At 41.7% G+C, this 25,368-nt stretch overlaps 1 protein-coding gene across 3 annotated transcripts in view; it reads right to left on the bottom strand.

The window, feature by feature from the left end:
- col4a6 (collagen, type IV, alpha 6) overlaps positions 1–25,368 on the bottom strand; it is a 79,818-nt gene that overhangs the window by 25,608 nt on the left and 28,842 nt on the right. For all 3 annotated transcript variants that reach the window (XM_057854335.1, XM_057854337.1, XM_057854338.1), the window contains exon 4: positions 5,468–5,545. In XM_057854335.1, coding sequence (XP_057710318.1) covers positions 5,468–5,545 — 78 coding nt within the window. The remainder of the gene's footprint in view (positions 1–5,467; positions 5,546–25,368) is intronic.

The raw sequence follows: 25,368 nt of genomic DNA, 5'->3' as shown, positions 1-25,368 counted from the left end.
CAATGTTACAGCAGTAAACCAGCAGGCACTGTTAGCATGCTCGGTGCAAAATAACCCCACACCATAGCAAAGGAGCTGATACTGCCTGCAGCAAAAATAAAATGACACTGTCGTTTAATTTGAATTTATTATTATTGATTGATTTTATTCAGTTTTATTTTTCAGTATCAAATGTTAAAAAAAATGTACCTTGAGTGTACCGTTTGGATGTGACATTTTTTATTCAGGCAAATTGATGCGCCTTAACTCTTTTTTGTTAAAGACAAAATGTTAATCAAGTTATACGTTATTCTAAATTGATTTATATGACTTTGTTTGCTTTAATATAAAAAAAGGACAATGTTATGCAGAGGTGTACTTATAATAATAATTTTAGAGACAAATGGTACTATTTACAGTGGAGGCAGAGAGTTAGGGGGGCGCGAAACGTTTACGTCTTCGTGTGGGGTGGGGCGTAACAAAAAAATAACTGAGAAGCACTGAAATAGGCTATACTGAACTACTGTATATATAAATATATAATGCAGTTAGAGGAAACTGCCACACGAGGGCGCCAGAGTGCACAACAAAACGCAGTTAAAAACGGAGGGCTCAGTTTGCTGCTTAGCTCATTTTGTGTTTCACTCACTCACTCACTCACTCACTCACTCACTCACTCACTCACTCACTCACTCACTCACTCACTCACTCACTCACTCACTCACTCACTCACTCACTCACTCACAACTTAGCATTGTTTAACTCTTTGGCTGTTATTGACGACTACAGATGTCCAATCAATAATGGTTTACTAACTACGACAATGCTAAAATGTTTTTTTTTTTTTTTTTAAATCTCATTGCGATTTTTCCGGACGATACTGCGATTTTATTGGACTGATTGATTTTGGATTTTTTTTTTCAAATAAGCTTCAGTGCAAAATGACCAACGCAATGGACTAGTACCATCGAAACGCAAAATATGACGCTCAAAGTGTTAGCGGCGCTTGCTGTCATACATATACGAACAGTTTTATCAATTATGAGCGCAATTATGATAGACGACCAATCATGCTGTGTCACTAGTAGACGTCAAATCCATTTGAATCAAACTTGTTTTAACTTTAGTGTATGTAAATATCCATTTTTTTTGGGTCCATGACTGCTTTTTTCTTGGGCCAAGTAGAGCGCTTCCCTGAAAAGCAGACGGCTGATAACATGCCATCAAGGGGCCCCGACGGCATGTAAGAAAAAATCTTTAGATGAAAGGCTGTGGCTGATAAGACCGTCCTGTACATGACCATACCGACACACAAAGGAGTAGCCATGCATATAGCGCTAACTCATCCACGGCTATATTGAAACCGACTCACGCTCGTCTCGCAACGCTGCCGACTTTCATTATCCAGCTTCAAGTCGTGTGCCCGGCCTTGACCCGCTCTTATTTTTTTGCAACCAATTATGTCGAGGAAAATCCCGTACGCAGCCTATAGAGAGTTTTCTTATCGCGGAATCCCGCCGAGACGCTGCTTGGTGCCCTTATTTTGAAGTGGATGGCGCTCTTTGCTTTCCTTTCCCCTCAAGCGTGATTGTTTTGTCTTCTTTTAACCTCGAGCGCGCCGTCGATAAATGCAAAGCTTGAGTTATTCTAACTTGTCGCGCGCATTCTCGGACTTGGAGCCTGACCTCTAGGCCGGAGAGGATGTTTTCAGATCAAACGAATTGGACGCGGCCGCCGTTTCCATCAACAAAGATCTGAAGATTCTCTCGGGAACGCCGAGCCCCTCGGCCGTTAATAAAGAAAAAACAACAGCCACGCATCTGGATTGCGTCTCTATGCTGTGTTTGGACATCACCTGGGGGAACGCTCCCTCCCTTCCTTCTCTCGGGCATTAGGAATGGACACTGAGGAGAAGGTTTCCTATAGTTAACGTGTCGAAAGCAACCAAAGAGTCCAGCAGAAATCCAATTTCCCCCTTTGCTTATAGAGACCCCAATGAACCCTTACTGAAAAAAATAGGCTTTTGTTGCTAACCCTATTACTTGGATCAGCTGCCGTGTTCTGAAAATGAATACCTGCATGTGAACAAGAGCTGTATCATTTCATCTCAAGTAGATGGGCGTCAACACGTACGCTAACAAAAGTGGCATAAAATCAGGAGCTGCGATTGTACGTGTAGGCATCGGTCTGAGTAATTGACCGTCCGCAAACTCCGCCTCCTAAATCGACCAATTATACGTCCCCGAAACTGTTGTTAAGGCGCAAGCTAGGATGCCCTGTTGACAGTGTTGTGCGTTCAATGAACAATCGTTCATGAACATGTTCATGTTTTGGGCGAACATGAACTGAACGCATCATATTTTTGTCTCATGAACGTTACAATAAACGCGCTCATTCTAGCGGTTGTGAGCTGTGTTTATTACCTCGTTCATTGTCAAGTACTGGTGTAGTGCAGTAAAGAACGTACGCGACTACTGCGGTATATGTGCTGCCTGTTTTTTTGTGTTTAACCATTGACTGATTTATGTTCATATCTGTAGAAATTCCGCGATTTAAGCATTTATTTACAGTGGGGCAAATAAGTATTTAGTCAACCACCAATTGCGCAAGTTCAAGATTTGAGAGGCCTGTAATTGTCAACATGGGTAAACCTCTACCATGAGAGACAGAATGTGGGGGGAAAAAAAACCAGAAAATCACATTGTTTGATTTTTAAAGAATTGATTTCCAAATTAGAGAGGTCACCTACAAACAAGCAAGATTTCGGCTGTCAAAGAGGTCTAACTTCTTCTAACAAGGTCTAACGAGGCTCCACTCGTTGGCACCTGTTTTAACTCATTATCAGTATAAAAGACGTCCACAACCTCAGTCAGTCACACTCCAAACTCCACTATGGCCAAGACCAAAGAGCTGTCGAAGGACACTGGAGACAAAATTGTAGACCTGCACCAGGCTGGGAAGACTGAATCTGCAATAGGTAAAACGTTTGGTGTCCCTCGATCTGGGGCTCCATGCAAGATCTCACCCCGTGGCGTCAAAATAATAACAAGAACCGTGAGCAAAAATCCCAGAACCACACGGGGGAACCTAGTGAATGACCTACAGAGAGCTGGGACCACAGTAACACAATGTGCCTGCACTGCCAGACGTGTCCCCCTGCTGAAGAAAGTAGAAGGTCAGCAGTTCGCTAGAGAGCATTTGGATGATCCAGAAGAGGACTGGGAGAATGTGTTATGGTCAGATGAAACCAAAATCGAACTTTTTGGTAAAAAACACAGGTTCTCGTGTTTGGAGGAGAAAGAACACTGAATTGCATCCGAAGAACACCATACCCACTGTGAAACATGGGGGTGGAAACATCATGCTTTGGGGTTGTTTTTCTGCCAAGGGACCAGGACGACTGATCTGTGTAAAGGAAAGAATGAATGGGCCATGTATCGAGAGATTTTGAGTGAAAATCTCCTTCCATCAGCAAGGGCATTGAAGATGAGACATGGCTGGGTCTTTCAGCATGACAATGAGCCCAAACACACAGCCAGGGCAACAAAGGAGTGGCTTTGTAAGAAGCATTTCAAGGTCCTGGAGTGGCCTAGCTAGTCTCCAGATCTCAACCCCATATGAAATCTGTGGAGGGAGTTGAAAGTCTGTGTTGCCCAAACGACACCCCCAAAACATCATTGCTTTAGAGGAGATCTGCATGGAGAAATGGGCCAAAATACCAGCAACAGTGTGTGAAAAGCTTGTGAAGAGTTACAGAAAACATTTGGCCTCAGTTATTGCCAACAAAGGGTACATAACAAAGCATTGAGATGAACTTTTGGTATTGACCAAATACTTATTTTCCACCATGATTTGCAAATAAATTCTTTAAAAATCAAACAATGTGATTTTCAGTTTTTTTTCCACATTCTGTCTCTCATGGTTGAGGTTTACACATGTTGACAATTACAGGCCTCTCTAAAATTTTCAAGTGGGAGAACTTGCACAGTTAGTGGTTGACTAAATACTTATTGGCCCCACTGCATTTATATATATATATATATATATATATATATATATATATATATATATACATGTGTATACATTGGAGCGCCGGGCCGATCAATTGGGGGCCTATCCCCGTCAAAGCTGACCGAGTGGAAACACAGACAGAGCTTTTTATGTTGAAAAATCCCTGAATTCTTTATAGATATGAACGAAAAACAGTCTTGATTCTTGGTTAAAAGCAAAACAACCAGGCAGTTAGCATTTATTTTACGTAAATATGTCGAATATGCTGCTAGTCGTTAAGCCACTGTAGCTCCGCCATATTTAAACAAAGAGCTTTTTACGGTGAAAATTCTTGTGAATAAATGCTTAAATCCCTAAATTCTTTATAGATATGAAGGTAAAACAGTCTTGATTCTTGGTTAAAAGTAAAAAAACGGAGAGTTAGCATTTATTTTATGTAAGTCTGTTGAATGTGCTGCTAGTCTTTAAGCCACTGTGGCGCTGCCTAATCACCACAAAGAGCTTTTTACGTTGAAAATTCTTGTGAATAAATGCTTAAATCCCTGAATTCTTTTTAAATATGGAGGTAAAACAGTCTAGATTCTTTGTTAAATGAGTACAGAACTGGGCAGTTAGCGTTTATTTCAAGTAAATATATCAAATGTGCTGCTAGTCTTTCAGCCACTGTGGCGCCGCCTAATCACCACAAAGAGCTTTTTACGTTGAAAATTGAATAAATACTTAAATCCCTGAATTCTTTTTAGATATGAACGTAAAACAGTCTCGATTCTTGGTTAAAAGCAAAAAACCGAGCAGTTAGCATTTTATTTTACGTAAGTATGTCGAATGTGCTGCTAGTCTTTAAGCCACTGTGGCGCAGAAGTTACTGTATTGGGTAACCCAACAAAAAGCGAAACAAAAAGCTTTTTAAGTTGAAAATACTTGTAAATAAATGCTTAAATCGCAAAATTTCTATAGATATGAACGTAAAACAGTCTAGATTCTTGGTTAAAAGCAAAAAACGGGCAGTTGTCGTTCCTTTTTACGTAAATATTTCAAGCAAAAGTTATGGCGGTTGTCACAGAACAATGAGCTTTTTAAGTTGAAAATACTTATAAATAAATGCTTAAATTGCAGAGTTTCTACAAATAAGAACATAAAACAGTCTAGATTCCAGGTTAGAACCAAAAAACCGAGCAGTTAGCATTTATTTTGCGTAAAACAGCGAATTATGACACCAATGCCGTAGCGGTTAATTTCTCCCACTGTTTTTTTTCACAAGGTTTCAAAATGCATGCATGGTGCGAAAAATATAATAATGACTTTGAATCCTCAAACAAATCACTGCTGAGAAAATCTTTCCTGTTTGTATGCGGTACAGCTTTCGTACTTTTTCAACCTAAATCCGACGTTGGATCTCTGCATGTGTTGAATAACTGCGACCGACTGTGAATAACTGAAACACTCGAGGTTCTGAAAACGTTGAAAAATGACTCACCCTGGCTCCCTTTTCCGGGTTGCACCTGCATCCTCTGCTGCAGTCCAAACCGTTGCACGGCTCGTCAATATTGGGTCCCTGAGTAGGCACACACACACACAAAAATCGAATCATTTTCAGCTCTTTTCATTGAGTTTGCAATTTATAAACTCCCGGTGAACTACAGATTAACCTCTGGCGCTCAGGGTGGCATTCCTGAAATAGCTCGCAAACATCACAGCGCTTAATCGGAGACATAAAGAAGGCTTTTAGAAGCTGACGTGAGTGACAAAATTTTGACGACACCCCGATGTGAAATATGTCGTTTTTAGGTCAATTTGAGTTTATCACGAGTAGACGTCCAATCCATTTGAAGTGGGAGGGTGGCAGCGAATGAACGTTCGTTCATTCGCTGCCACCCTCCCACTTCAAATGGATTGAACGTCTATTGTCGTTGATAAGTTAAAGGAATGTTTTAGCATACGAGGGAAAGAATTCAACTTCAATTTCAACCAATCACACAGCAGGCTGTCTGGTTATAAATAATAGCTTGAAAAGTGCTTTATTGTGGGAAGGTGTCCTTGTTAACAACTACCTAAAGATTACTGGCATGTGAGGACGGAGGGGAGCGGATCCAATGCAACTAGTAAAAGCTTGGCACAATAGCGGGGAGGGGAGGGGAAAGGGTCAGCGGTGCAGGTCCGAGCCGGGCCGCCTCTGATCTGCCGCGCTCCTCTAATCGCCATGACAGAAGGAGGCCAAGAAAGCCAAGCATGGGAACCCAGACTTTAGAGTCGGGCTCGTAGCCAGAATAGGGTGTTCGCCGTTTCGTTGCGCTTCCCACCTGGACTCGGAGGGACAGTCAGTGAATTAAAAGTCAAGGAGAAGTCGCTAAATAACCCATTTTCAAATTTCTGGACTATAAGGCGCACCTGACTATATGCCACCACCCGACAAATTTGGCACAAAAACAGCATTTTTTCATAGATAAGCCGCACTGGACTATAAGCCGCAGCTGTCCTCACTGTATTATGGGATATTTACACCAAAATATATTAACCAGTAACACTTTATTTGACAGCAGCATCATAAGTTGGCATAAGCAGAGGTGTCAAGTCCCATTAGGCAAACCAGGCAATTGCCTAGGGCCCCCAGCCAGCAGGGGGCCCCCGGAGGGCCAACAGATTTAGCGCACGCAGTTTTACTGCACTGTCGCAGCGACAAGTGTAGGGAGTATTTCAGTACCATGGGATCATTTGGCAGATTGGCAGAATTTACAGTGGTGGCAGAGAGTTTGGGGGGGCGTGAAACATTCACGTCTTCCTTGGGGGGGGCGTAACAGAAAATAATTGAGAAGCACTGCTTTAAACCAATCCTAGGCGGCTTGCCAAGATATTGACTTGCTGCCAATTGACAGTTTGTATATTATTAGCCAATCAATCGTGAGTTTCAGGAAAAAAAGTGGACTCACACATTCAGCAACTGAAAAGAGGTCAATGTAAGTCTGAACGTAATGAAAATACCGTAATTCACTTAATAATGGTAGGGTCAATTCTATCCTGGGAAAACTGTCTAAATTACCTTGATGACTGAACTCATTATATAATCCAATAAGGTTGCTTAAAAGTTGGTGGGGACAATTTGAGCACCCTGAAAAGTTGGTCCCTACCGTCCCAATGCAAAACTACGCCCTTGCCTGCGCTACGTGATTTTTCGCCAAGATGATGTCGTTCAATTGGGTTCTTGTTCCAAATGCTACAAATATAACTTATCAGGCAAGTCGGGGAAAGGTTTCTCGACGCTTCTTGACAGAACAGGCCCGAGCCGCGCTTGTCATCTTTGCTGTGTGTCTTTCAACACGCGATTAATGCTTTCCCATCTTTTCTCACGCCGCGCTGTCCAAACAGCCGTGCGTGCGGCAACTTCTCCTCTACTCTCGCATCGACGCCTCGACTTGCCCGTTCCTGGCTATAGGCTCTGCAGCGGCAGATGTTATCGGCGCGGGGTGCATCTCAGGTTATCCGAAAAAAAATGGAAGGCCGGCTATATAGCGGTGAGCGCGTGGCTTGACGGGACAGGAGTGTTTGTTTTGGAAGGCTGAGAAGAAGGATGAAAACGACAGAATTCCTCATTAGGGAGGGTAAAAAGCGTGTTTTTTCCTGATAAATATTTTTGCAGGCCTAACAAAGCCTAAAAATCTGTTCTATTTTACACAGATGTTGCAGCTAGAGCGCAAATAAAGATAAGAAACGGTCAAAAAGACTGCTTTTATCTTCATTTCCTCACTCCTCCGTATCATCACGCCGTCATCGTCTTCCTCCCCACTCGACGCGTGACCCCGACATCCGCCGCGGGAGGCTAAGCAGCTGTGTTTGGCCGTGCGGCAGCGTTCCCGCTTTACTGTTTATTCCATACACAGGCTGGCTCGCGTCGGAGTTCCCGGAAGCGGGGCCACCCAGCGCGAGGCCCGAAACGAACATTTGACGCTAACCCGCTGTCGCGCGTAAAATTGTGACCTCTCTATCACCACTGAATGAAAATTTCACTGTTTTTGTCCTAGATGTAAACCCCAGACAAGATTAGGAGACAACCTTGCTCTCTCTGTTCTTCTCTGGAATATTTCAACTATTTCAGCGTGATTCGGAGCCTGAAATGAAGCGAGGCGAGAACGTGAGACTTTCTTAGCCAAGGCTTTGAAATCTTAAACGACTGACCGGTCTAATATGAAATCCTACACCCGAAATCATCCCGACCTGTGGGAATTCCGCTTGCTCTTCGGTTAGGCTCTTCAGTTTGTGCGCAATAGCACCTGTGTTTGGCCGAATAAGAGGGCCATAAAAAGAGCCTACATCTAAATGAAACCTGTAAATGTTGCGATTTATAGCCCCGCAAGTAAACACGCCGCCACTGCCGGAGCATTAGTCGCAAACGTCAAGCCAATGGCTAATTATTAGGGCGATAAATCTCACCCTCTTACTAGTGTTGATAAAACAAATTTGAAATCCAAGCATAAATGTTAAGACAGCGCCTGACTAAACAACTCGTGCTAACGTTGCCTCGTAGTGGATAATATCAAGTCGCAGAGGAGCAGGTGAGATCGAGACAATTTAAAGCAAGGACACGTCGGTGTCTTCCCAAAATGGTTTGCGTTCTTTTGCTTCATTTTCCATTTTTTTACCATTAAATGTAACACATTTTTAGGGCTGTCAACAGACTTGCAAGGGGCCCGGAGACAAGAGACCATTACAGGGCCCCCCGACCCCACCCCTGCCACCGGCTTGTCACAACAACATATGCAGTACTTTTAATGCTTTGCAAGCAATGAGCGTGTAAATTTTGAACAGTTACATTTAACAGACCGTAATGTGATGTGATACAAATAAACAATTTCCATCTATTGTCTCATGTAGGCTACAATACAATACAACTGAGAGTGCTATATAAGTAACAAAACAGTATAACTATACATCCTGTTCCTTCCCTCTCCACATCACTAGGGTTATCAAGCCCTCAAACAGTGTTGTGCTTAGATTTTTTGACAACAAAGTCATTTATAACATCAGTGAAATCCAGTTGTTGAGCAAGCTCATGCTCAATGGAGAGCATGGTTTTACCGGCATCCCCAAGGGGCTGCTGTACCCTACAATATGACCAGCTTTACTCTGGCTAAATCAAAGCTACAAACCAGTCAATCCTCGTTAACTTTCTGTACCAAACGGCAGCTGCACTGGTGACCAAGAAAAACAGTTTTTCAGTGTGAAAAGAATAAACAAGCACGAAGAACAAAAACATGTTTTTTTAAATTATCATAGCTCATAATAATGATCATCTCACGATATGGCAATGCAACAATTATCAGGGTTTGGAAATCCTAGCTTCCATGCTAAAAGACCCAGCCACGTCTCATCTTCAATGCCCTTGCTGACGGAAGGAGATTTTCACTCAAAATCTCCCGATACGTAGCCCCATTCATTCTTTCCTTTACACAGATCAGTCGTCCTGGTCCCTTTGCAGAAAAACAGCACCAAAGCATGATGTTTCCACCTTCATGCTTCACAGTGGGGATGGTGTTCTTCGGATGCAATTCAGTATTCTTTCTCTTCCAAACACTAGAACCTGTGTTTCGACCAAAAAAGTTCTATTTAGGTCTCATCTAACCTTAACTTATTCTCCCAGTCCTCTTCCGGATCATCCAAATGCTCTCTAGCGAACTGCAGACGGGCCAGGACGTGTACTGGCTTCAGCAGGGGGACACGTCTGGCATCGCAGGATTTGAGTCCCTGGTGGCGCATTGTGTTACTGATAGTAGCCTTTGTTACTGTGGTCACAGCTCTCTGTAGGTCATTCACAAGGTCCCCCCGTGTGTTTCTGGGATTTTTATTCACCGTTCTTGTTATCATTTTGACGCCACGGGGTGAGATCTTGCATGGAGCCCCAGCTCGAGGGAGATTATCAGTGGTCTTGTATGTCTTTCATTTTCTAATAATTGCTCCCACAGTTGATTTCTTAACACCAAGCATTTTACCTATTGCAGATTCAGTCTTCCCAGCCTGGTGCAGGTCTACAATTTTGTCTCTGGTGTCCTTTGACAGCTGTTTGGTCTTGGCCATAGTGGAGTTTGGAGTGTGACTGACTGAAGTTGTGGACAGGTGTCTTTTATACCAATAATGAGTTAAAACTAGGGGTGTCGAACAATTAAAATTTTTAATCGAGTTAATTACAGCTTAAAAATTTATTAATCGTAATTAATTGCAATTCAAAACATCTGTAAAATATATCATTTTTCTGTAAATTATTGTTGGAATGGAAAGATAAGACACAAGATGAATATATACATTCAACATACGGTACATAAGTACTGTATTTGTTTGTTATAACAATAAATCAATAAGATGGCATTACCATTATTAGCATTCTTTTAAAGTGATCCATGGATAGAAAGACTTTTAGCTCTTAAAAGATAAATGTTAGTACAAGTTATAGAAATTTTATATTAAAACCCCTCTTAATGTTTTTGTTTTAATAAAATGTGTAAAATTTTCAATCAAAAAAATAAACTAGTAGCCCGCCATTGTTGATGCCAATAATTACTTACACAATGCTCATGGGTGCTGAAGCCCATAAAATCAGTCGCACCCAAGCGCCAGCAGAGGGCGACAAAACTCCGAAAAACACAACAAGTACACATTTCACTGTGCTGTCATTTTAATCTTAGCGGGGCATGTGCGTTAATTGCGTCAAATATTTTAACGTGATTAATTTAAAAAATTAATTACCGCTCGTTAACGCGATACTTTTGACAGCCCTAGTTAAAACAGGTGCCATTAATATAGGTAATGAGTTAGACCTTATTAGAAGAAGTTAGACCTCTTTGACAGCCAGAAATCTTGCTTGTTTGTAGGTGACCAAATACTTATTTTCCACTCTAATTTGGGAATAAATTCTTTAAAAATCAAACAATGTGATTTTATGTTTTTTTCCAAATTCTGTCTCTCATGGTTGAGGTTTACCCATGTTGACAATTACAGGCCTTTCTAATATTTTCAAGTGGGAGAATTTGCACAATTAGTGGTTGACGAAATACTTCTTTGCCCCACTGTACTTAAATATCTGCAGAAATGCGAGGGGTGTACTCACTTTTGTGAAGCACTGTGACTCTAAAATCATAAAACGATACAGAATGGGATACAGAATATCTCGATTATATCACCGTTTCCATATATTGTCACACCCCTTTAGGACATGCGTCTTAACTGACAATGGAGGCCAAATTCACTAGAGGCATGAAAAAAGACTAACAGCAGACAAATAGCAGTGAAAAGAGAAGAAAAGCCAGAGCGGGGGTGACGGAATCAATGTCACCGATACGGTACAGCGATACGGTTTCGCTCTCGTGTGTTCCCTGGAGTAGGGAGTGTTCTCAGTGACGGCAAATAGAACTCAACAACTCTGATTGTTCCTGGAACTCTAAATTCAAGTTTTAAATACGCTATCCTATTTTTAGCAAATCATCCCCGATCGAGTACGTTTGGAAGGAGACAAGCGGACACATTGAGCGTGGCTCTCCAGCACTTTTCTATGCACGTGTATGCGATGCCTCCCCATGCGCACACACTGCCGAATTCCACACCCGCCGGTGGAAAGTCAACACACATTTCTTTTCTGGCAGCCGCCGACGCTCACTGTACACATGTTCGCTCGGTTTGTCTCCGGGAGATCCGCCTTCCGCACTGCAGGGGGCGACAGAAGGGAAACCGTCCCGAGAGCCTAATTTGATGTCTTGTCATGACTTAATATAGGCAAGTCTGCACAGGAACAAACATTTTTCAAAACTTGAGAGGTCTTCATCTATAGATTCTCTGCTTACTTCTACGTAGGTTTTTTCTCTGCAGCTTGACAAATGATACAAAGTGAAAGTCTTCTCCGGCGCTTCAAGGCAAATAGCCATAAATGGCCAGAGGGCGAAGTGAAGGTCGGCCTTAAAAGCAAAACTTTCCAATGATTACGAGCTCGGGTTTAATCATCTACGAGGCTGCTTGCACAGAAAGCAAGCAAATGTTCAATCATTGTTTAAAGGTATACATTGTGGATGTGAAGACGCGCTCATCCACTGGAACGCATCAGGCAAATTCTAGGAAAGTCGTAAAACAAAAACCAGGTCAAGGCACAAAATGGCTACCTACAGTACCTGACAAAAGTCTTGTCGCTTATCCATTTTGTATAAACAATTGCTAATAACCTGACTCTTAATGATTCAATTGGTTTCAGAAATGAAAGCTAAGACCCTCCCAAATGATGTTGAATGTACAAAAATATATTTGATTCTCTGAAAAAAGATTTACCATTTCATGAAGACATAAAAGTCAAATTTTGGCAAGACAAAGGTTTTGTCGCCTACATAAAGTAGTGTGAAAATTGAACAAAAAATGTACTTCAAATACAAATATATGTTACATAACATAAGTGAATTAAGTAGTGGAGCTGTGAGATCTAAATTTAATATTTTGTATGACTTCCATACAATTTATTGATGAAGTCATCAGGAACATCAAAGAAAGCAGTCTTGCATGCCTCCCAGAGTTCATCAACATTCTTGGGTTTCGTCTTCCATGCTTCCTCTTTCATCCTATTCATGTCTGTTGACTGGGATGGCCAGCCCTGGAGGATCTTGATCTTCTTCCCTTCAGGAACTTTGAGGTAGAGATTGAAGTATGCGATGGAGCACCATCCTGCTGCAGAATTTGTCCCTTTTTATGCTTAAGAGGCAGCTAAGATTTGTTGATATTTCAGCCACTCTGCAGATCTTTCGCACACACCCATACTGGATGTAACCCCAGACCATGATTTTGCCAACACCAAACTTCAGTTTTCAGAGTGAATCTCCATGCGGGCTCCAGTAGGTCTCCTGCAGTATTTGTGGCGACTGTGATTCAATGGAAGATTCATCTGAAAAATCCACCTTTTGCCACTTTTCCAGCGTCCATCCTTTTGACAGGCTGTGGGCCTTGAGAAATGCCAAACATTTTTTTAATTGTCTGCACCCTAAGAGATAAATAGTCTGAGATATCAACAAATCTTAGCTGCCTCTTACATTCCTAACCATAAAAAGGGACAAATTCTGCAGCAGGATTTATACTTCAATCTCTACCTCAAAGTTCCTCAAGGCAAAGAAGATTCAGATCCTCCAGGACTGGCAGACCCAGTCACCAGACATGAACAGGATGAAAGAGGAAGCATGGAAGATGAAAACCAAGCATGTAGATGAAGTCTCGGAGGCATGCAAGACTGCGTTCTTTGATGACTTCATCAATAAATTGTGTGAATCCTTGCCAAACCGCATGGATGCAGTCCTTCAAGCCCATGGAAATCATACAAAATATTAAATTTGGATCTCACAGCACCACTACTTAATTCGCTGATGTTATGTAACATATTTTTGTATTTGAAGTACATTTTTTGTCCAATTTTCACACTACTTTCTGTAGGCAACAAAACTTGTCTTACCAAAATTTGACCTTTATGTCTTCATGAAATGGTAAATCTTTTTTCAGTGAATCATGGTCTGGGGTTACATCCAGTGCGAGAGATCTGCAGGGTGGAAGGCAACATAAATAGTCTGAAATATCAACAAATTTTAGCTGCCTCTTAAATTCCTAACCATAAAAAGGGACAAATTCTGCAGCAGAATGGTGCTCCATGGCATACTTCAATCTTTACCTCAAAGTTCCTCAAATCACCAGTAGAGGAGTTCCAAAAAATCGATTATTACATGCATCGCGATAAAACACATGACGATTCGATTACGATTCCCAAAGGTTCGAAAACGATGTTTTTCCCTCATAATTTTATGGCAGCTGCTCGTAGCAGAACGAAATTCAAGACACGTCTGCCGCCGGGCACCATTAACGGGCGCGCGCACATTATGATGGATGCTGCCGGTTAATGAGAGATTTACTCCTTTTTAAAAGACTGGAATATACATTTGTGTATGAGACAGACAGGAACAGAAGCGCAACCACTGGGTCGCGCTTTTGTGCGTAAGTTATTTTTTTGGAGCAAGAGGGGAAGAGAGGTAGTTCGTTGCTCCTTGTCATTTAGATGTCCAGCACTAGTTTTAAGGCATTTCAATTGAAAAATGTCCAGAGTGTGTTGCTTACACCCGTGTGCATCTAAAAGAGGTGAGTACATGAACCCTCTTGTACTGTTTAGCCTTTATTGTTGTTGTTTTTGACATGTTAATAGTTAGCACCGAGCGCTAAGCTAATTAGCTAATTCGCTAACGTGTATTTCATATGCGGAACATGTAAAAACCACAATTATGTACTTCGGTAACACTACAAACATGCAAAATAGTTCAGAATTCTGTGAAAACAAAGTATATTGGTTATAAGAAGTCTTATTTCTAAAGACACTTTGTTTCCAGAAAATGTAGAATTCATTCCACATGTGTCAATTTTATTGTATTGTTGAGAGAAATAAGTACTCCCTTTAAAATGGTTCATGTTTTTGCACTTTCTTGTGAAAAAATAAATTTAAAAAAGCTGTTTAAGGGCAGCTTTTTGTTGTATGGGCATGTTTTCATTGTTCCTGTTGAATCATTTGGATATTTTAAATCAATAATGGACATAAATTGGTTTGGCAACTGTATTAAGTAGTAATGTACGATGCATCGATAATCGTGATAACCGCGATAACCGCAATTATCGTCAATACCGTGATCATCGTTCAATAATCGGATCGAATCGCGGGGTGCCTAAGATGGCACACCCCTAGTCACCAGACATGAAAAGGATGAAAGAGGAAGCATGGAAGACGAAACCCAAGAATGTTGATGAACTCTGGGATGCATGCAAGACTGCTTTCTTTGATGACTTCATCAATAAATTGTATGAATCCTTGCCGAACCGCATGGATGCAGTCGTTCAAGCCCATGCAAGTCATACAAAATATTACATTTGGATCTCACAGCACCACTACTTTATTCGCTTATGTTGTGCAACATATTTTTGTATTTGAAGTACATTTTTTGTTCAATTTTCACACTACTTTCTGTAGGCGACAAAACTTTAGTCTTGCCAAAATTTGACCTTTATGTCTTCATGAAATGGTAAACCTTTTTTCAGTGAATCATGGTCTGGGGTTACATCCAGTGCGAGAGATCTGCAGGGTGGAAGGCAACATAAATAGTCTGAAATATCAACAAATCTTAGCTGCCTGTTACATTCCTAACTATAAAAAGGGACAAATTCTGCAGCAGGATGCATACTTCAATCTCTACCTCAAAGTTCCTCAAGGCAAAGAAGATCAGGATCCTCCAGGACTGGCCAGCCCAGTCACCATACATTAACATCATTGAGCATGTCAGGGGTAGGATGAAAGAGGAAGCATGGAAGACGAAACCCAAGAATGTTGATGAACTCTGGGAGGCATGCAAGACTGCTTTCTTTGATGTTCCTGATGACGTCATCAATAAATTGTATGGAAGTCATACAAAATATTAAATTTAGATATCACAGCACCCCTACTTAATTTGCTTATGTTATGTAACATATATTTGTATTTGAAGTCCATTTTTTGTTCAATTTTCAGACTACTTTCTGTAGGCGACAAAACCTTTGTCTTGCTAAAATTTGACCTTTATGTCTTCATGAAATGGTAAAGGCAGAGAACACAGACAAGACTGAAAAAGCAGTTCCTGCTCTTGCACCCCTCCTTAAAAGAAACTGCTGTATTTTAAGCCAAAACAACTGTTGCGTATGATAGAACAATATGTCTATATGCTGCAATAGCAGATTCATGGCACATGAAGCCCCTGAACTATTTTTAATTTTTCCGTTTTACCCTGAAAACCCCTGTTTACAGACGTCCCGCAACCGCTTTTGTTTAAATCTTGCCACAAAAAGAATGTAAGTAATTATATTTATTATTCAAAATATCTGTCATTTTTAGCTTAGAATCATTAATTGATGTCTAAATTTTAGTTAAAAAAAAAAAACGACTTTAAAAAATTATTCACTTGCATATTTTAAACTTTTAAACGAATTACGTCACAATGAAAAATTTGGCGTCTGTAAAAAAGTCACGGATATCTACCTCATTACTATCGCTTAATTGTATTTTTTTTGTTAGTCGCATTTTACCCGATATGTTAGATGATAAATGATTGATCCAAACAAAACAAAAACTTGAAAAATAACATTTCAAAGGGTAACTATATGAAAAAGAAAATCTAAACCACTCTTTGTTGTCTGCGATTTCTGCATCGCGACCCTTGTTACATCACCATGTTTCACCCATAAAATTTAAAAAAAAATCCGGCTGTAGCCATTCACAGCTGTGTCTTGACTCTCAGTGATACATGCTACATGGAGTTTTTGGATCGAAACAAGGTAAGTACGCGATGATATTTCGTTAAAATCGTGGCGTCTTTAATTCTGCTCTCGCGTGTTCTCGCCTCCAATTAGGGTTTTGCTGTTTAAAAAAATGTTTTTTTTTTTTAAAAATGCCTTCCTGTTCAAAATTTTTGTTCCCCCAGAAAATTGAGATTTTAAACTTTCCAATGATGTATCACACATGCATTTCGGACAATTTTGAAAGTTGGCCAAATTAAGGGTCTCAGAGCGGAACTTCAAGTCACCTGAGTGTTTTCCGCCTAAATCTTTTTTCAGAGAATCAAATCTATTTTTGTACATTCAACATCATTTGGGAGGGTCTTAGCTTTCATTTCTGAAACCAATTGAATCATTAAAAGTCAGGTTATTAGCAATTGTTTCTACAAAATGGATAAGCCACAAGACTTTTGTGAGGGACTGTAGCTAAGCATCTTGATTTCAGTGATTTGAGGCACTTCAAATCTCGAGTTCACTTGGAAAGAATGATCTTGAAATTTCCTCCGAAACGTAGCTGAGGCGAGAATACTTGAGCGTGCTACAACAGAGCGGGAGGCACCCCTAGAAGCCCGAACGCGGCCGCTACCTGCAGGCGAGACTCGCTCGGCGTTCGGGATGATTAAAAGAAAACACGATTCTTGAGAGAGTTGACGCGCGTCTTTGAGCTTCGGCGTGTCGCGGCAAGATCGGACAATGCTTTCTCATATAGGTGGATGGCACGCAAAAAGAAAGGAGGAATGCGGGGGTTAGCTGAGGAATTTGCGCACAATGCGACGTGCGTCCCCGCTTGACTAATCTCCCTCAAAGGCTCGATTGGAGAGCGCCAGTTAACGTCAACTCAACTTATAGCGAGAGTTCCCAGAGTATTATTTGTCCGCATCCTGTCACACTGTCCTTTATCCGCGCGGGATTTAGAGACACGGCGGCCTCTTGGTATTTTGGCGCGTCGCAACGCAAACAGCGTGCGAAGCGCTTTCTATACCGGCGAGGAGCCCTAAACATGCCAACGCGGAGCGGAGGGGGTCGGCGTTTCCATGTGAGGGACATAGGCATGCGCCCATGGGTTTATAGGCGTACATATGTCTTTTTGGCAATAGAAAGAGAATACAATCAGCCTTGGAAAAAGCCTGAAGGTATGATAAGCTCTCAACTAAGGCAATATTGAAGATTCCAGCATCAAGTTGAAGCTCCTGCGGGCTAGTAAGCGAGAGCAGGTCATATCCTGTCTCAGTCGTTTTCTCCACACAGGTGCACTTGTTTCGTACCCGCAAAATATGACATTGCAACACTTTTATTAAAGAAGGAATGTCCGCTCTTCCTCGGCGCTTTTATTCTTCAGCCTTTACGCAATTCGTCTGCGAACGGCACAGGTTTTCAGTTCTGCGCCGTCGACGTTCAATACGTTCGTGCGAGAACGCGTCGAAGGGAGCGTGTTTGTCGGGTGAACTTTTCGACCCCGCGGGTGTATTTTCATGAAATCCATTAAATCATAACGCTCCGCACGCACATTTCAATAACGATTTGGTCGGCGTACTGGAAAAGAAATGAAAAAATGTTGGTTGCGACGTCGCGAGAGATGAATTTCGGTCGGGGGAGAGTGAGCGACAAAGGGCCTCGGGGAGGGGCGGCGCCGCTTGATCGGGATGACCTGGGTAATTTACGGCTTTTCATAGTGATGCAAAGAGGTCAATAAATTGAGTTGGTGGGAGGCCTTTGACTGGCTCCCACACAAGGGTCAGCCCTACTGACACGACACAGACAGCGACCCAAAATTAAATGCGATTAGATGTAGTTATTTTGTTTAAAAAAGTATCTAATGTGGCTCTTAAAAACTAAATTAAAACTCTTTAAATGAGTATATCACTAGTAGCACTGGTGCTGTCAATGCGTTAACAAGGAAAATGCAAAAATATTCTCCGTTACTATCAAGGGTAGCACAAAAACAAACGTCCCTGTGACAACGTATTTAAGCAAGAAATAACTGATTATTATTGCTCTTCATGCTACAGTTATTGGCATGCAATGGTAAGGTTTAATAACTTCATCTTGTGTATTATTAGCATTCTAGGGCAGGCCCATAGTCTTGTGCTAGCTTAGCCACTTCAGAGCCCCGAAACTAATTAATAACGATCTGCACAGAAGTTTTGAAATCAACTCCACCGACTAATTCACGGGTCGGCAAACGAAAATGTTGAAAGAGCCAAATTAGAGAAAAAAAATATATATATACCGTAATTTTCGGACTATAAGCCGCTACTTTTTTCCTTCATTTTGATACCTGTGGCTTATAGTCCAGTGCGGCTTATTTGTTGATTTTTTTAGGTAACACTTTATTTGACAGCGGTGTCATAAGACTGCCATAAGATAATCAAAATTATGACATGACACTATCATGGACATCTTTTGCATCCATTCAAAAGTGAGATCATTTGCCGGATAACACTTAATGACATCTGTTATAAGCATTCATGAATACTCAGGACAGAGACATGTCATAATTATGATTGTGTAATGACAGTCTTATGGCACCACTGTCAAATAAGTGTTAGCAAATACCCTAACTAGCAATTGATGAAACAACTGGAACAGTAACTGAAGAAATATTTAGCACAGAACATGATTTTTTGTTATTTACATCTCTAGCGCTACAATGCCAGATAACACTTAATGACATCTGTTATAAGCATTCATGAATACTCAGGACAGAGACATGTCATAATTATGATTGTGTAATGACAGTCTTATGGCACCACTGTCAAATAAAGTGTTAGCAAATACCCTAACTAGCAATTGATGAAACAACTGGAACAGTAACTGAAGAAATATTTAGCACAGAACATGATTTTTTGTTATTTACATCTCTAGCGCTAAATGCCAGATAACACTTAATGACATCTGTTATAAGCATTCATGAATACTCAGGACAGAGACATGTCATAATTATGATTGTGTAATGACAGTCTTACGGCACCACTGTCAAATGAAGTGTTAGCAAATACCCTAACTAGCAATTGATGAAACAACTGGAACAGTAACTGAAGAAATATTTAGCACAGAACATGATTTTTCGTTATTTACATCTGTAGCGCTGCAATGCATGCTAAGAGGCATGTTGGATGACAACAGTCAACAGCAGGTGGCAGCAGAGGTTGACTGTCTCCCCCAAGGGAGCAGTGATGGCCAAATGAAGCTTCTTGAAGCAATAAAGCTTTGCAGTAATTGGTTCAAAGTTTAATGATGGTTCATTTGGTCTTATGACAGTCAGTCGTTTGATGCCCCTGTCGAATAAAGTTTTACCGGTTAATATCTTTTGGTGTAAATATCCCATGATACAGTGAAGACAGCTGCAGCTTATAGTCCAGTGCGGCTTATCTATTATAAAGTGTTACCAAATACCATAACTAGCAATTTATGAAACAAATGGAACAGTAACTGAAGAATTAGCACAGAGTTTGATTGTTATTTAGAGCTGTAGCGCTGCAATGCATATTAGGAGTCATGTTGGGCATAAACAGTGTTGACAGCAGTTGGCAGCAGAGGTTGACTGTCTCCCCCAAGGGAGCAGTGATGGCCAAATGAAACTTCTTGGAGCGAGAATACTTGAGCTTTGTGGTGATGGTCATGATCTTATGATGCCGCTGTCAAATATAGCGTTACCGGTGAATCTTTTAGTGTAGATATCCCATAATACAGTGAGTACAGCTGCGGCTTATTGTCCAGTGCGTGTCAAATTTTGTGGGTCACGGCTTAGTCATGTGAGCCTTATAGTCTGAAAATTACGGTTGCTGTATTAGCCTACTATCAAAATGACTAAATTGGCTACAAATACAACATTGTAAGGCGTTCCTGAAATCCTTCCATTTTCTCAAAAGTCAACAGTACGCCTTATAATCCGATGTGCCTTATATATGGATCAATATTAGTTCATCATGGCGCAACATTCCGTTTAGCTCAGCTCCATCTTGTGGACGCATAACGCAACACCAACCACTACTACTACTACTACTACACCTTATAATGCAGTGCACCCTATACATGAAAACATTTAAAATAGGCCATTCATTGAAGGTGAACCTTATACTCTGATGTGCCTTATAGATGGATCAATATGAGTTAATCATGGCATGTCACTCCGTTTAGCTCAGCTCCATCTTGTGGATACATAACGCAACACCAACCACTACTACTACTGGGCCTTATAATGCAGTGCACCCTATACATTAAAACGGCTTTTAAAATAGGCCATTAATTGAAGATGCGCCTTATACTCCGATGTGCCTTATATAGAGATCAATATTAGTTAGTCATGGCATGACATTCCATTTAGCTCAGCTCCATCTTGTGGATGCATAACGTAACGCCAGCCACTACTACTACTACTACTGTGCCTTATAACGCAGTGCACCCTGTACATTGAAACGGTTCTATAATAGGCCATTAATTGAAAGTGCGCCTTATACTCCAATGTGCCTTATATAGGGATCAATAGTATATCAGTACTTCTACTACGACTACTACTACTACGGCTACTACTGTACCTTATACTTCAGTGCGCCCTATACACGAAAACCGTTCTAAAACAAGCCACTCTTTGAAGGTGCGACTTATAGTGCGGAAAATACGGTAAATGTTTATTTTCTCTGAAGTGAATTCTATAGAAAATGACACACCACATGATTACTCTGTTGTACAATGCCGCCTACTCACAAAATGACTAAATTGGCTACAAACACAGCCTTCATGATTACCATATTTTACGCACTATAAGGCGGATCGGAAAGCTTTCAATTTTTCAAAAGCTGATGTGCCTTGTGTATGGATCAATATTAGTTCATCATGGCAGGTTTAGCTCAGCGCCATCTTGTGAATGCATAACGCAATGCCAGCCACTACTACTACTACTACTACTACTGCTCCTTATAATGCAGTGCGCCCTATACATGTAAACGGTTTTAAAGTAGGCCACTCATTAAAGGTGCGCCTTATACACCGATCTGCCTTATAGTATTTTCTCTGCAATGAGATGCTGCCTCAAGTTTAAATTCATTTCAATATTAATGAATTAGAAGAATGTTTGTGTCATGTTTTTCCTCCACCGTATTTTTCCATTTTCAAACATTTTTGAAAAAGCTCCAGGGAGCCACTAGGGCGGCGCTAAAGAGCCACATGCAACTCTAGAGCAGTGGGTTGCTGACCCCCGGACTAATTTAAAGATTAGGCCTCGTGTCAAAAATTCAGAATTTCGCCTTTACGAGTTGCTTTTTTGTTTTTATCCAATAGAACAAATGTTAACTTTCAAATTGTCAGGAATACGCAGGCAAGCAGGTGGTGTGGACCCAATTGCAGGGAAACAAAAAGCAGCAAGGCAGGTGGTGGTGAACTCAAAAAACGTAAGCACAAAGTACAACCAATAGGACTGGGGATCAAAAAGGCAATGTTCAAACCAAAACTTACTTAAACAGAGGGACTGGTACACGAGGGCTTGGACAGGACTTGAAATTGACGTTGACATAGACAATGACGCAACAAGGAGTGAAAAGAAACTGGGAGCTTATACACACACACAGACAAGGAGTAACGACACAACGAGGAACAGGTGTGCACAGGAGGATGCAGATTGGAGGATACACTAGGAGGCACAACAGGTGAAATCAATGGGCAATCACAGGGACAAGTCACACTAGGAGAAAACCAACACAAAACCTAACACAAATGCTGTGATTTTGTTTTTTTACCTGTTGTACCGAACCATGACCTTCATACCGTGGTACGTACTGAACCCTTACTTGTGTGTACCGTCACACCCTTAGTATTGATACTTGGATAGTTTTCAATACAACTGGCATTTTGTTCTTTTTGAGCATCCTTTCAGTCTCCAACGGGCCAAAACGGGTCCACTGCCATTTGCCAGCGCTGCGTCCCAAAATATCTCGACTCGGCACACGAAAGCGTGCCCTGGAGCTTTTTAGCCAAAAGCGCCGCGGCGTGTCTATACAAAAGCAAGTGAGATGGATCGCAACCCGTTGCAGAATTTGACTGGAGCCGAGCCCACACACAGGCACGGAGCCTTTGAGGTTTTAAACAGCGCGGTCCCCAGACAGCACTTTGCTCCATGTGAGGGGCTTAAGGGGCCCCGGGAGAGCTCTTTAAACCTGCTGACTTCGGAGGTCACGGGCCTGCCGCTGGCTGTACAAGCACCGCATTGCCTGATGTTCCTTGAAATGGAACATACAGTAAATGACACTTGGGCATCTGCAGACATGGCGGGGTGGGGCCTTTTTCCTCTGCGCCCACTGTTTGTAGATAGCCAAGTGATGAAAAGAGCTTGGAAGGAAGCCAAAAGCATCTCACCTTTCTACTCTTTTTGAGCATTTCATCGGGATCACGTTGCACGGCGGCGCAGCTTCTGAAAGCTTTAGCCTCGCTTTTCAAGCCGTGGGGCTGCATGGATGCCTTTAGCATTAGCCGCGTAGGTCGGGTTACAGCTATATAACATCAACGAAAGACGGCAAACTTGAATGGATGCATTGTGATCGGGAGGGAAGCCAGGTCCGGCGTAACTTAGGCAGATAGCCACAATTTAGCTCATGTTTAAAATTCCGTCAATGTAAGCCAATGAGTTAACAGGGAAGTTACCTGAAAATGAGGACAACTGTGAGCAGCATCAGATGTGTACGCTGTGACCACACACCAGTAACACGCTTGTTGAAAACCTTGGATCATAGCAAGTTACATGGCTTATTATATGGGGCTTTGGGGCTCGGATTCCATTGACGGCCATGTTCGTCCAAATTTCCCATTCATTTCCACTGTCATTCACATTGCATTGACGCCCAATTACACAAATGCCAATGAGGGCTATGTATGTCCATGCCATTGGCTGCCTTGTATGTGGATTCTATTGACGCCAATGTACTTGGAGTGACGCAAATGCAAGCCGATGCCACTGACGGCCATGGACGTCCAAATTTCCCATTCATTTCCAATGGCATTTACATTGCATTGATGCCATTCACGCCCTTGTATGTCAACTCTATTGATACCAATGTACTTAGACTCCATTGACACATATGAATGTAAGTTGATGCCATTGACGGCCATGGACGTCCAAATTTCCCATTCATTTCCAATGGCATTTACATTGCATTGATGCCATTGACGGCCACGTACAGTATGTCTATTCTATGTGTGCCAATGTATTTGGATTCCATTGACCGCCACGGATGTCCAAATATCCCATTTATTTCCAATGGCAAAAAAACCTGTGTCCCCAAATATTGTCCCCAAAAAATGTCCCCAAATCAGCCTGGGCGGGGCTAAGACAGCAAAGCCCCGTAGTAATTTCTCAAGCAGTTTCTGGTATCAACATCTAATTCTCAGCGTTTTTTCAGCGCACCGCACTGCCCGAACAGTTTTGGCACTGTTCAATTATATTAAACGACCATGATTTTTGCGCAACACAGTTAATTTTTTGAACGACTCCAGTAATTCTCCATATGCCCGTAAATGTAGGTTTTTAAAAAAATAAATAAAATCAAAAAATCAAAACGCTACTTGTCCTACCATTTTTCACCAAATCACATAATTTGGACATCAATATCCCAGGACAGTAAGGGGCATAAAATTTGTTTACAGAATTTTGGGGAAAAAAACCTACAGTTCCCCCCAAATTTGCCAAAAACTGTCCCATTCATTTCTAATGGGATGCCACTGACAGCCATGTATATCTAAATTTCATTGGAAATGAATACGCCCATGTACACAGACGCCAAATGAGGTTTATGCACGTCCATGCCATTGACGGCCATGTATGTCGATTATATGGATGCCAATGTACTTGGATTCCATTGACGCAAATATAAGTCGATGCCATTGACGTTCATCTATGTCCAAATTTGCCATTCATTCCCAATGGCAGTTACATTGCATTGATGCCCATATACACAGATGCCAATGAGGACTATGCACATCCATGCCATTGACGGCCATGTATGTCATTCTTTGAAGCCAATGTATTTGGATTCTATTGACGCATATGTGAGTCAATGCCATTGACGGCAATGTACGTCCAAATTTCCCATACATTTCCATCGGCATTTATATTGCATTGACGCAAATTTACACAGATGCCAATGAGAGTTATGCACGTCCATGCCATTGACGGTCATGTATGTCGATTTTATTGATGCCAATGTACTTTGATTCCATTGACGCAAATTCGAAGCCATTGACGGCCATGCATGTCCAAATTTCCCATTCATTCCCAATGGCATTTACATTGCATTGACGCCCATGTACACAGATGCCAATGAGGGCTCTGCAAAACCATGCCATTGATGGCCATGTATGCCAGAAATGTTCTTCAAATATTCAACTTCTTTGACAAAGCAAACAGATTTTTTTTGTTTGTTGCAAAGTCGGCCAGACCACCTGCGAAGGAAGCGGATGGCTGCCAGATTCCGTTTGTCTCATTTATCATTTGGATTTTAGAGGATTTTGTTTTTCACGAGCTCAGTACTTTGTCTTGTCTGAGCATGTTCATCTCCTCGTTGGGAACGCGGATCTACTGTATACATTGCAATCTTGGCTAATCCCAAATTTAAAGTACTCCTACAGGGACTCTTGCTATATTTGCCATGGCAACTTCCGTGGAAACATAAGCCACGTGTTTATGTTTAATTAAAGCGGAATATTCCATTGTGCTGTTTTTCCCGCCATAATTCCAGATGACATCTAGGACGGCGGAATTCGCGGTAGATTGGGGGGACGGGTCTCGGCTAAGGACCCGTCGGCACGCGGAGGCTACGAGCTAATGAAGCGTCGCCAGGGGCGACATGACATTCCCTCTTATCGCTATAGCAACTGCCCCACCCCCTTCCTTCCCGCTCCTTTGAGGGGTCACACACCTGTCTGTGCCTCCTCTTTGTCGGCCACCTTCTCCATTTTTTTTTCATCCCCTGCTTGACAGCGCCCTCATATATCTCTGTAAATTCTCGTGTGTGGGAAAAGCCATAGACGACGGTACTCCAACAG

This window comes from Corythoichthys intestinalis, chromosome 13 (assembly GCF_030265065.1).
Source record: "Corythoichthys intestinalis isolate RoL2023-P3 chromosome 13, ASM3026506v1, whole genome shotgun sequence".
In the NCBI taxonomy this organism is placed as follows: Eukaryota; Metazoa; Chordata; class Actinopteri; order Syngnathiformes; family Syngnathidae; genus Corythoichthys; species Corythoichthys intestinalis.
This window is presented reverse-complemented; position numbering and strand designations above follow the sequence as displayed.